The sequence below is a fragment of the Chelonoidis abingdonii genome, chromosome 6 (assembly GCF_003597395.2).
Source record: "Chelonoidis abingdonii isolate Lonesome George chromosome 6, CheloAbing_2.0, whole genome shotgun sequence".
NCBI lineage: Eukaryota > Metazoa > Chordata > Testudines > Testudinidae > Chelonoidis > Chelonoidis abingdonii.
The window spans coordinates 115,073,872-115,086,471 of NC_133774.1; the positions used below are offsets into that span (position 1 = coordinate 115,073,872).

General features: G+C 45.2%; 1 protein-coding gene across 2 annotated transcripts in view; it reads right to left on the reverse strand.

The window, feature by feature from the left end:
• The window catches only part of LOC116828075 (uncharacterized), a 28,312-nt gene extending 16,970 nt beyond the window's left edge, over positions 1 to 11,342 (reverse strand). Inside the window, exons 1-2 of one of the 2 annotated variants that reach the window (XM_032786062.2) lie at positions 11,285 to 11,342; positions 876 to 1,098 (exon numbers count right to left, since the gene is read on the reverse strand). In XM_032786062.2, the coding sequence (XP_032641953.1) occupies positions 876 to 1,044 (169 nt within the window). In that variant the 5' untranslated portion in view covers positions 1,045 to 1,098; positions 11,285 to 11,342. Of the gene's footprint in view, positions 1 to 875; positions 1,099 to 10,826; positions 10,843 to 11,284 lie in introns of those variants that run through there. The other variant, XM_032786063.2, reaches the window with a different exon arrangement.
• Positions 11,343 to 12,600: the final 1,258 nt, after the last annotated feature.

A 12,600-nucleotide genomic window follows, 5' to 3' on the forward strand; every position in this document is an offset into this window, starting at 1 on the left:
GCAGTGGCGGTCAAAAAAGTGAACAGAATGTTGGGAATCATTAAGGGATAGATAATAAGACAGAAAATACTATATTGCCTCCATATAAATCCATAGTATGCCCACATCTTGAACACTGTGTGCAGATGTGGTCGCTGCATCTCAAAAAAGATATATTGGAACTGGAAAAGGTTCAGAAAAAGGCAACAAAAATGATTAGGGGTATAGAACGGCTTCCATATGAAGAGAGATTAATAAGACTGGGACTTTTCAGCTTGGAAAAGAGATGACTAGGAGAGGATATGATTGAGGTCTATAAAATCATGACTGGTGTGGAGAAAGTAAATAAGTAAATGTTATTTACTCCTTCTCATAACACAAGAACTAGGAGTCACCAAATGAAATTAATAGGCAGCAGGTGTAAAACAAACAAAAGGAATTATTCCTTTACACAACACACAGTCAACCTGTGGAACTCTTTGTAGGATGTTGTGAAGGCCAAGACTATAACAGGGTTCAAAAAAGAATTAGATAAATTCATGGAGGATAGGTCCATTAATGGCTATTAGCCAGGATGAGCAGAGATGGTGTCCCTAGCCTCTGTTACCAGAAGCTGGGAATGGGCGACAGGGGATGGATCACTTGATGATTAACTGTTCTGTTCATTCCCTTTGGGGCACCTGGCATTGGCCACTGTTGAAAGACAGGATACTGTGCTGGTTACTTTGGTCTGAGCCAGTATGGCCGTTCTTATGTATTTCTATGCTGAATGTCCTCCTCAGCCTGTTTCCTGATGCCATTCAGCCCAAATTTCAGTACTGAGTTCACTCCTGAATTTTGCTTTGCACATTACCTCTCTCAGGCACATGCTTTAGTTATAGTAAAGGAAAGTTTACCTTCATATTTATTTGATGATTTCCTTAGGTTTTGATTTTTACACGTAGTTTCCTGGTTCACTGGTATCTGAAATGCAGTTGATTTTTTCTGTTTATTTTTACCGCACCCCATTTGTTGTTTTCTAATCTTCACCTCAGAAGGCTTTTGGAATCTTGAGCGCAATATCATTGTTGAAGACCACTGGAAAATCCTGGTAACCTGTCTTGAAGCTCTCTCCTAGTCCTAAATATAAATGATAGTTCAATCACAATACTTTGCATTACAGAGTAGAACCAGTTTTTATTTTGCAACGATTGTTAATGTATTGACTTCTTGTGTCTTAACAATTCAGATAAAGAAGAGTAAATTCAGTAAATTGTTGCTTGCTTGTATTTTCTAAAGTCTTGTCTAAGGGTGTACACTGTGTGTTTTCCAGTTATGTTGAAATACTGTTGAGCTGGTTGGCATAGGCTCCCCCCAAGCTAAAACAGAAAATTAACATGTCTTCAAACCAGTCTGGGCATTACCAGGGGAGCAGGAGACATTTGACCTCTACCCAAAACAATCTTAATTGTCAGAAAGGCCAAAATATATACAAAGTTATTCAAAGTTAAGTAGTGGAAGTGACAGTGATTGTGCTGTATACTGCCATCTCTGTATTCTGAGTGTCATTTTTGTAACTAACAACACTGTTTAAAATAATCACCTCAATAGTAGAGGTGTCAAGCGATTAAAAATAGATTGTGATTAATTGCACTGCTAAACAATAATAGAATACCATTTTTAAAAATATTTTTGGATGTTTTCTTTATTTTCAAATATATCAATTTCAATTACAACACAGAATACAATGTGTACAGTGCTAACTTTTTATTTATTTTTTATTACAAATATGTGCACTGTAAAAAATAAAAGAAATAGGATTTTTCAGTTCACCTCATACAAGTACTGCAGTGCAATCTCTTTATGATGAAAGTTGAACTTACAAAGGAAGAATCATGTACAAAAAAACCTGCATTAAAAATAAAACAATGTAAAACTTTAGATCCTATGAGTCCTACTTGTTCAGCCAGTTGCTAAGAGAAACAAGTTTGTTTACATTTATGGGAGATAATGCTGCCCACTTCTTAATTACAATGTTACCTGAAAGTGAGAACAGGTGTTCGCATGGCACTTCTGTAGCCGGTATTGTAAGATATCTATGTGCCAGATATGCTAAAGATGCATGTGCCTCTTCACGATTCGGCCATCGTTCCAGAGGACATGCTTCCATGCTGATGGTGCTCGTTAAAAAAATAATGGATTAATTAAATTTGTGACTGAACTCCTTTGGGGAGAATTGTATGTCTCCTGCTCTGTCTTACCCGCATTCTGCCATATATTTCATGTGGTAGCAGTCTTGGATGATGACCCAGCACATATTGTTCATTTTAAGAACACTTTCACTGCAAATTTGACAGAATACAAAGAAGATACCAGTGTGACATTTCTAAAGATAGTTACAGCACTTGACCCAAGATTTAAGAATCTGAAGTGCCTTGCAAAATCTGAGAGGGATGAGGTGTGGAGCATGCTTTCAGAAGTCAGTAAATTCCCTGTAAACCAACAACCCTCCCCACTTTGATCACAGCTGGTAAAGGAAATAAAATCACTATTGTCTTGAAACCATGCATCCTTTCTTTATTAATTTAAAAAAAGGGAGATAACTGATAAGGTAGCTCAGGTGAGGTAGGGTGGGGTGGGGGAGGAGGGAAAGAGGGAAGGACAAGGCCATATTGCTTATTGTAGCCACACTACAAATCAAAGCCTTCTGTTACTTGGGCCATCCTCTGGAGTGGAGTGGCTGGGTGCCCAGAGCCTCTCTCTCCACGTTCTTGGGTGTCTGGGTGAGGAGGATATGGAACTTGGGGAGGAGGGCAGGTGGTTGAACTGTGGATGCAGTGGCGATCTATGCTCTTGTTGGCTTTCCTGCAGCTCCATCAGACATCTGAGCATGTCTGTTTGCTCCCCCATTAGCCTCAGCATTGCATCCTGCCTCTTCTCATCGTGCTCATTTAATGCTTTCCTGGACTCTGCTACTGAATGCCTCTATGCATTCAGCTGTGCCCTATCAGTGGGGGAGGACTGCATGAGCTTGGAAAACATGTCATTGCAAGTGCATTTTTTTCACCTTCTAATCTGTGATAACCTCAGGGATGGAGATGATAGGGGGAGCATAGAAACATTTGCACCTGCAGGGGGATAAAAAGGGAGAGTAAAATTTAAGATGATACATTTCTGAGAGCAAAAGGGAGACTCTTTCACGGTGAATCAAGCAATTCACAGCAGACAGCACATGTGCGTTAGGTACAAGGTCACATTTTGCCTTTTATATTGAGTGCCTTCCGGTATGGTGACACATCACACATGGCTGGGCAATGGAATTCGGTTTCAAGACAGCCATGGTAAGCCAAAGGGTACGTGGGTTTGGCTTCTAATGCCTTCATAACATGTGGGAATGTTTTCAAACTGCAGTGCCCTCTTTTCCCATAGCAAGCAATGTCGGTTGGATTTGCCATTTAAAAGGAGGGGCTGTGGTTTTTGGATGGATGTGCAGCACACACCTCCCCCTCCCCCTGCCGCATGGCTATTCTCAGGGATGATCCCTTTTAGCCAAGCGCAAACAACCCAACATGAATGGGGTCCTTTTACTGTTCCCTTAGAAAAATTCCCCTATTTCAACCAGGTGACCATGAATGAGGTCCTCCTCTCCTAAGGCTAACTCAGCAAGATATAGATCGAATATTGCTTGAATGCAACCAAAACCCAGGACCATTGTGCTGCAGTGATTCCAGACTACTTGCTACTGGCATGGCGTGGTAGAATGTCCTACCGTGGAGGACAAAATAAATCAGCCCTCCCCAGAAACCTTCTGCAAAGGCTTTCAGAGTATCTCCAGGAGAGCTTCATGGAGATGTCCTTGGAGGATTCCCGCTCCATCCCCAGACATGTTAACAGACTTTTCCAGTAGCTGTACTGGCCGCGAATGCATCCCAAGTCTTTAGGGAAAATCAAACATTAAATACTATTGCTTTTAAACCCTGTACTGTAGTTACAAATGTGCACTCACCAGAGGTGTCTTCTCCCCCTTCAGGGTCAGGGATCCCGCCTTGGGAGGGTATTGGCTCCAGGGTGATGAAAAGGTCCTGGCTGCTGGGGAGAATGGATTCACCGCTTGCCTGCTGCGCATTCTCCTCCTCCTCATCATCCACAAAATCCTCCTCTGTGTTGCGTGAGGCTGCCCCCTTGCAGGTGTCCACAGACAGTGGTTGGGTACTGGTAGGGTCGCCCCCAGAATGCCATGCAGCTGATCATAGCAGCAGCATATATGGGGCTCTGACCCAGAGCGACCATTTGCCTCCTTTGTCTTTTGGTAGGCTTGCCTGAGCTCCTTGACTTTCATGTGGCACTGCTGTGTGTCCCTGTTGTAGCCTCTGTCCATCATGCCCTGTCCGATTTTGGCATATATATTAGCATTTCTTCTTTTTGATCAGAGTTCTGCCTGCACAGATTCTTCTCCCCATACAGCAATCGGGTCCAGTGTCTCTCAGTCGCTCCGTGCTGGAGCTCGTTTGCAATTCTGGGGGGACTGCATGGACACCTGTGGCGCTGACGAAACAGGAAATGAAATTCAAAAGTTCCCAGGCCTTTTCCTGTGTACCTGGCTAGTGCATTGGAGTTGAAAGTGCTGTCCAGAGCAGTCACATTGGAGCACTCCGGAGGCCAATAATGTCGATTTGCATCTGCACTACCCCAAATTTGACCCAGCAAGGTCGATTTTAGTGCTACTCCTCTCACTAGGGAGAAGTACAGAAGCCAATTTTAAGAGCCCTTTAGGTTGACCAAACGGGGTTGCTTGTATAGATGCATTCATTATAAAATCGACCTAATGCGACTAAATTCGACCTAACCCTGTAGTGTAGACCAAGACTAACTCAGATGATGTTGAAGATGAACATGCTTTGGTCCACACTGCTTTGGATCATTATCGAGCAGAACCCATCATCAGCATGGACACATGTCCTCTGGAATGGTGGTTGAAGCATGAAGGGACATATGAATCTTTAGTGCATTTGGCACATAAATATCTTGCGACACCAGCTACAACAGTGCCATGCGAACACCTGTTTCACTTTCAGATGACATTGTAATTAAGAAGTGGTTAGCATTATCTCCTGTAAATGTAAACAAACTTTTGTTTCTTTTAGCAGTTGGCTGACCAAGAAGTAGGACTGAGTGGACTTGTAGGCTCTAAAGTTTTAAATTGTTTTATTTTTGAATGCAGTTTTTTTGGACATAATTCTACATTTGTAAGTTCAACCTTCATGATAAAAGAGATTGCACTACAGTACTTGGAAGAGGTGAACTGAAAAATACTCTCTCTTTTGTTATTTTTACAGTGCAAATACTTGTAATCAAAATAATATAAAGTGATCACTGTACACTTTGTATTCTGTGTTGTAATTGAAATTGATATATTTGAAAAGAAGTCCAAAGCAACCCTGATCACAAGACAGACTGGGGCAAGATCCAGTGTGGTCACATTCCCATGAACTTTCAAACTCCATTTTTTTAACTTTATTGGTATTTTTTCTGTTAGGTGCAGTGGCGCGCACCTGTAATCCCAGCTACTTGGGAAGCCAGGACTGGCAGATCGCTTGAGCTCAGGGATTCTGAGCTGTGGTGTACTATGCCGATCAGGTGCTCAGTGCCACTGACAGCTTAGCCAGTGGGTGGCTGAAGGACTGGCTACAACAACACGAATGGCATGTTGTGACTGGTGCTCTCTCTGTGACAGCTGATGGCTTGATTGATCAAGATGAGGAAGTGATATTGTTTGTATATAAAATAAACATAACTAAATGAAATACCATATAAATAACAAAATTCAATGTTTATTATTTGTAAAACCTGAAACAAAACAAACCCTGAACCCATAGTGGTCATGCAGGGTATCAATTATTAAAGTGACTAAATAGATAAAATGAGAACATACCCTAGGAGTACTGGGGACTAATATATACTAAACTGCAAAAGTATGCAGTAGGTTCATGTGTGAAGAGACATCCTCATTTTTTTCCAAGCATTTCTATTAGATCAAGTGATTTTTTTCCATTGCTGCAATAGTAGAGCGCTCGTTAAGCCAGTCTATGTCTGAGAGAGGAATTGCAGATTTCCGTTTTCTCAAATTAACTCTTTTGGCCACTAAAAATTTACTGCAACTTGTTAATGTTAACTGGTATTACCAATTAATCCCCAAAATACACAAGCCTGGAGAAGGAAAGATAGCAACAGTTAAAGTTTGAGAGAGCACTGAATATGGTGTTCCAGAACACATGTGTATTTTTTTTACTGATATAGAGGTTGTGTGAAAGATTGGCTTGTGACTGTTTGCATCTCAACATTCAGTGTGTTGCCAATTTAGCTTTAAGCAAATGTTCTGGCGTTCAGTAGTGCCTGTTTAATATCTTGTTCTGGAAGAATCGCAAGGATAAAGAACTTGAAGTATTTGTCACATTATGCCAGATATTCTCCCATGTTTCTGTTGTCATGATAAGGCTAAGTTCTTTTTCCCATTTTTCTTTGACTGAAATTGAAAGGGTAATTGAGAGGGTAATGCAGAGTTGGAGTGGGGTCTGGGCTGGGGTAGGCAGTTGGGGTGCAGGGGACAGGCTCTGGGAGGGAGTTGGAGTGCAGGGGGATGGACTGGGGCAGGGGGTTGGGGTGCAGGAGGAAGAGTGGGGGGTGGGCTCTGGAAGGAATTTAGGGTGTGGGATCTGGGCTGGGGCAGGCAGTTGGAGTGCAGAGGACAGGCTCTGGGAGGGAGTTAGGGTGCAGAGGACAGGCTGGGGCAGGAGGAGGGGTGTGGGGGACGGGCTCTAGGATGGAATTGGAGTGTGGGGGATGGGATGGGGCAGGATTGAAAAAAGAACTAGATAAATTCATGGAGGATAGGTCCATCAATGGCTTTTAGCCAGGATGGGCAGGGATGGTGTCCCTAGCCTCTGTTTGCCAGAAGCTGGGAATGAGCGACAGGTCATGGATCACTTGATGATTACTTGTTCTGGTCAATCCCTCTGCGCAGCGCTCTGGGGGCCAGGGCTGCGTGCTCCCATGGGGCAGTGTTTGGCTCCACGGGGAGGGAAAGATGCTCCCCACTCATCCAGAGCCCTGCCGCTGCGTGCACAACATTCTGAGGGGCGGGTTGTGCGTGTAGTGGCAGGGATCCGGATGAACGGGGAGCCTCATGGTAAGGGGTCCGGGGCTGGGGGTGGGAATTGGATAAGGGGTGGGGGCTGTCAGGGGACAGGGAGCAGGGTGGGTTGGATTGGGGGGTTGGGATCCCGGGCAAGTGGTTAGAGGTGGGGGTCTCTGGAGGAGACAGTCAGGGAGCGGGGGGTGGTGGTGGATGGGGCATGGGAGTCCCAGGGTCTGTCAAGGGGTGGGGGGTGGATAGGGGTCAGGGCAGTGAGGGGACAGGTAGTAAGGAGGGTCCTGGGGGGGCAGTTAGGGTGTGTGTGGGGGTCTCTGGAGGGGGTGGTCAGGGGACAAGGAGCTGGGGGGGTTGGATGAGTTGGGAGTTCTGGGGGGGCTGTCAGGAGGCAGGAGTGTAGAGAGGAGCTAGGGGAGGCAGGAAGCAGAAAGGGTTGTATGGGTCAGGAGTTCTGGGGTTCTGTCAGGGGCAGGGAACAGTTGGATAGGCTGGGAAATCCGGGGGGGGGTGTCTGTCTGGGTGCGGGGGTGTGGATAAGGGTCGGGGCAGTCAGGGAACAGGTAGGGGGCAGGGTGGGGCAGTAGCGGGTCCGAGGAGCGACAGAGGACAGAGAGGGCTTAGGAATGTGGAGCGTGGAATAGGGTCCTGTGGGGCAGTTAGGGGCAGGGATCCCAGGAGGGGTAGTCAGAGGACCAAGGAGCGGGGGGGGGGGGTTGGGGGTTTGGGGGCAGTCACCCAGCCCTCTATCCTGAGCCTTCACCCTGACCTCCCCCACACACCAGCCTCTGCCTGAGCCCTGCACCCTCACTCCCCCCAGGCCCCTGCCCTGAGCCTGTACCTTCCTCATGTGCATCTAGCCCTCTGTTGACTCCTTCACTTCCCCCCATGACCCAGCCCTGACTCTGGCACCCTGCCACATACCCAGCCCCGCCGCCCTGACACCTGCACCCCCCTCACATGACCCCAGCCCTCTGCCCTGACTCTTGCACTCCCCCCAATTCCCCCAAGCCCCCCCACATCCCATGCACCCCACACATCCCCATCCCACCCTGAGCACCAAATGGGAGCTCCTGCACCCCCCAACACACATTCCAACCTGCACCCTCCACCAAATGGAGCTGCCCAGGTAAGTGCCCCCACCCACACCTCCTGACCCCAACCCTGGAGCCCCCTCCCTCATTCTGCTCCTGGCCAGACTGTTCACCCCCAAGCCCTGTGCTCAGTGCACTCCCACCCTCAACTCAGTGCAGAGAGAGGAAGAGAATGGGCCAGAACCAGGGAGAAGGTAGGTACCCACTTATGCGGGCAGGCCAGGACCCCAGATGGCAGCAGGGTGAGCGGGTCTGGCAGCTGGGATCCTGGCTAGCAGGAGCCAGCAGATGGAACCCCTGAGCGGCAGTGGGCTCAGCCCACTGTCGGTCTGCGGTCCTGGTTGCTGGCCCCGCACAGCCTGCTGCCGGTCTGCGGTTCTGGCTGCCAGACCCTTCCCACCTGGGGTCCCGACCGCAGGCCCCACTCAGCCCGCTGCCAGCCTAGGTGAACAGAACCCCAAACCAGCAGTGGGCTGAGCGGGTTGGCGGCGTAAGATCAACATTTTAGTTTAATTTTAAATTAAGCTACTTAAACATTTTGAAAACCTTGTTTATTTTACAATACAACACTAGTTTAGTTATATAATATATAGACTTGTAGAGAGAGACCTTCTAAAAAATATTAAAATGTATGACCGGCACGCAAAACCTTAAATTAGAGTGAATAAATGAAGACTCGGCACACGACTTCTGAAAGGTTGCCGACCTCTGCACTAGGGCCATTCTTATGTTCTTATCTTTTATTTGACCAACAAAAGTTGGTCAAATAAAAGGTATTACCTCACCCACCTAGTCTCTCTGCTTCAGACATATTAGCCTGTGTGTTTATGAGGCTTTTCAATCAGAGTAAGTTAACTCAATTGTATTAATGCAGTTGAAAATTTTCTAAGCTGAAAATACGAGGAATGAGTTAATTACATACAATGCACTGTCATTGTTAGTGATCACATTATAATGGAAGCCAGTAGGATATTATAGTACAGTTAAACACTCATTTAAACTTGTTACAATACACTACTGCTATTTTGGGTTGCCCCTTCTAAATTTCTAAATTTCTGGGGTTCCAGACACAGTGTATTTTGTCTTCTACAGCAATAATATTTCCACTTTCATATAGACATAGTGTTAGCTGGCAAGGAGTAGGATATGAAAACTTTCCTGGGAATGTTTGACTGTCATACAAGCCATATATGAACAAAACAATGTTTCCGACCAATAACATTAACCCCCATTTTCAAGTTATTAAACCATTCCACATAATTTATGTATTTGATTAAAATTTGCATTGCATCTGACTTTCCAAATAATCTTGCTAAATTGTGCTTATGAAGAAATTTACAAAAACAATACTCTTTAGTCATTAACATACTGGAGCTACTTACATCACTTTACCCTTAGAATAGTTCCAGATGTTTTAATACACTTGAACAGTGGCTCCCAAACCTAGTTTTGGAACCACACTGTAATAGTGACCCATACCATTCAGGACTCAAAAACTCATGATACTTGTATTTCCCAGCCTCCCTATCTAAGAAGGTAGCATCTGACTTCATGGTGAGAAACTAGGACCCAGAGGTATTCCCTGAGGATACAGCACACCTGTAACTAATTTTCAAAAGTAAATCTATGAAGTGGACAGTCTCTTAGGAAATTAGCTGCTGTTGCTAAGAGAAAAAACTACTCCTAATTACTGAAGGACTGTTATAAATCCATGCACTTTTGTTTAATTGAGTTGTGAGCCTTGCTTAAATAAGCATCTGGAGGAACTGAAAGCTTCTATGATGGAGCTTCACTTTTTGTTGGCCCTGTAAAATAAATAACCAGCCCTTCCTTCCACCCACCCCCCAAATAAAAGCATTTTAACAACTGTAGTAAAAGGAGCTCTTGTTGATTGTGAGAAGGAATTTTGAACCGGACTTGCTCACACACTCCTTGAGACAGACTGACTGGCACACTCTTAACCTCATCTTCCCCACCACTATCACCAAGACATCCCCTGCAGTTATCACTTCTCTGCATTCTTCTATTTTCTGTCTCTTACTCTTGGCTTTTATTAGCCTTTGTATCTATTTTGTGTTTCTTTTCCTGTGTAATTTTTTTGCCCTTCTATTTTCTGTCACACTTTTTTCCCTCTTGTCATTTTGTTCTTTCTCTTCCTTCTTTCCTCCCCTCCCCGCCCCCCAAGATTCTCAGAGAAACCACGATGTGCGCCCACACTACCATAATCAGAAAACTATGTGCTGCTTAGGGTGGGAAGTCTGAGTCCATTGTTTGCTCCAGAAGCAGTAAAACCAACTATGGGGGCAAAGATGATTAACTTAGGCTGCTGAAGTGTTTGATCTTGCAGCCAAATAAATCTGAACAGATCCCATGACTGAGTTCAATAGGGGTCATCCCAGAAGAAGAGAGTGTTAGAAAAATTTGCCTGATGCATTAGCCACATCTGCAGAAGCACATCTAGGGAGGGGGACAAAACAGATACAGATTATGCAGCTTTCCTTATCCCCCCTACAGTTCTCCTTTGTCCTGCCCTGCTTCCATTTCCCCAGCACAAAATGATACTTTCTATTGTAAACTAACATATACTACTGTATATTAAAGCAGAATTTAAAAGCCTTGGAACTCACTTCCAGTGCAGCATGATCCAAACGTTATCTCAGTCTATATATAAAACCAAGGTAAGTTCATAACTAAATCTCTTCAGGAGAAGGGAAAGGCATTTTTCACAAAATGAGACTGAGGAGCAGTTTATACTCAAGTTGAAAAATCCTATTTGGCAAAAGTGATCAGGAACTCCTTTGGGTTTGATATAAGCCTTTAAATATTACAATTAAACAATAGATTGTATAGAACCTATACCAACTTGAAGCATAGTCTTGATCAACTGAATTATCTTGCAATTAGTTAATCTTTAGTAAATCCACAGGTTAAAAATAGGAAAGAAATTCAGGTTGAAAAAGAAACTTAGAACAAAATCATTTTAAAGCCAATTGTAGAATCATTTTTAGTTTCTAAACTTGCTTGCTGATAAAATCCTTTTAAGGGAATCACTTGTAGAAATCTGTTGTAGCCTCTTCTTGCTTACCTTACTGTGCTGGCTAATGTCTTTGCTGGAGTAGTTTGGTTCAGAAATTGCTCAGTCACATCCAATTTATTCACTGAACATATGGCAGAGAGCCAGACCATAAAAGAAAAAGAGTTGGATGTAGACTTAGTCCTTTCACAAGATGAAATCATGAGTGCTTGTTGCAGTCGTACACCCACACATCCGCAAAAGTCCAACTAAATAGCCTTTGTGCAAGAGGACTTTATGGGGTTTGGAAATGATCGAAACAGGCAACCTTTTCTACATTCCAGTTATTTTAGATCTACCCAAATGGTGGAAACAAATGCCCAGTGTTTTGCAAGTGCCAGACACTTTTGTAAAGTCTCAAAGGACCAGCTGCTAGAAATAAGATTTCCTTCCAGTAAGTATGAAGAGAAAAACGCATGGGGAAAACAAAGTCAATACTAGTCATGCAATTTGAGTAGCCTGTTAAACTTTGCAGCAGTTTATCATGCAACAGTTTTAAGACCTGATTCACAGCCTTTCAGTTGGTGAAAGAGTAATATAACGGGAGCATGGCCAACAGACCACCTACTTTATGAAAAAAAGGGGGAAAATAAGTGCCAGAAATCAAAACCTTAAGCACAAGAATACAGCTTCTAAATATGGACAGTTTGATTCTGATGTCTTGCCAGCTTTATGTTGGTGGAAAAGCTGGTCTACAAATGGTTAGGGTTGCCAACCCTTCTGGTTTTGCCGGGAATCTCCTGGAATCAGGCCCCATCTCCTGGAGGCTACTGAAGCCAAACTGGGAGATTTTAGGCTCCCTACCTGCCCTGGCCCTATGCTGCTCCTGGAAGCGGCCGGCAAGTCCCTGTGGCCTCTGGGATGAGACAAGGAGTCTCTGTCCACATCCTGCATGGGAACTGCAGCCAATGGAAGCTGCGGAGGCGGCACTTGCAGGTGAGGGGAGCATGTGAGGGGCCTTGAGGGGCCACAGGGATGTGCTGGCTGCTTCTAAGAGCAGCGCAGGGCCAGGGCAGGCAGGGAGCCTGCCTTAGCCCTGCTGCGCTGCTGCCCAAGGTAAGTGCCTCCCGGCCAGATCCCACATCCCTCACCTCTCCTGCCCCCCAATCTGCTGTCCCAGCCTGAGCCCCCTCCCAGAATCAGCACCCCAAACTCCCTCCCACATCCCCTGCCCCAGCCCTGAGCCCCCTCCAGGACCCAAACTCCCTTCCATAACCTTCACCCTTCATCCCCTCCCACACTCCAATCCCTTGCCCCCCCCACCTCTGAGCCCCCTCCAGCACCCAAACTCCGTCCCAGACCTTACACCCCACACTCCCTTCTGCACT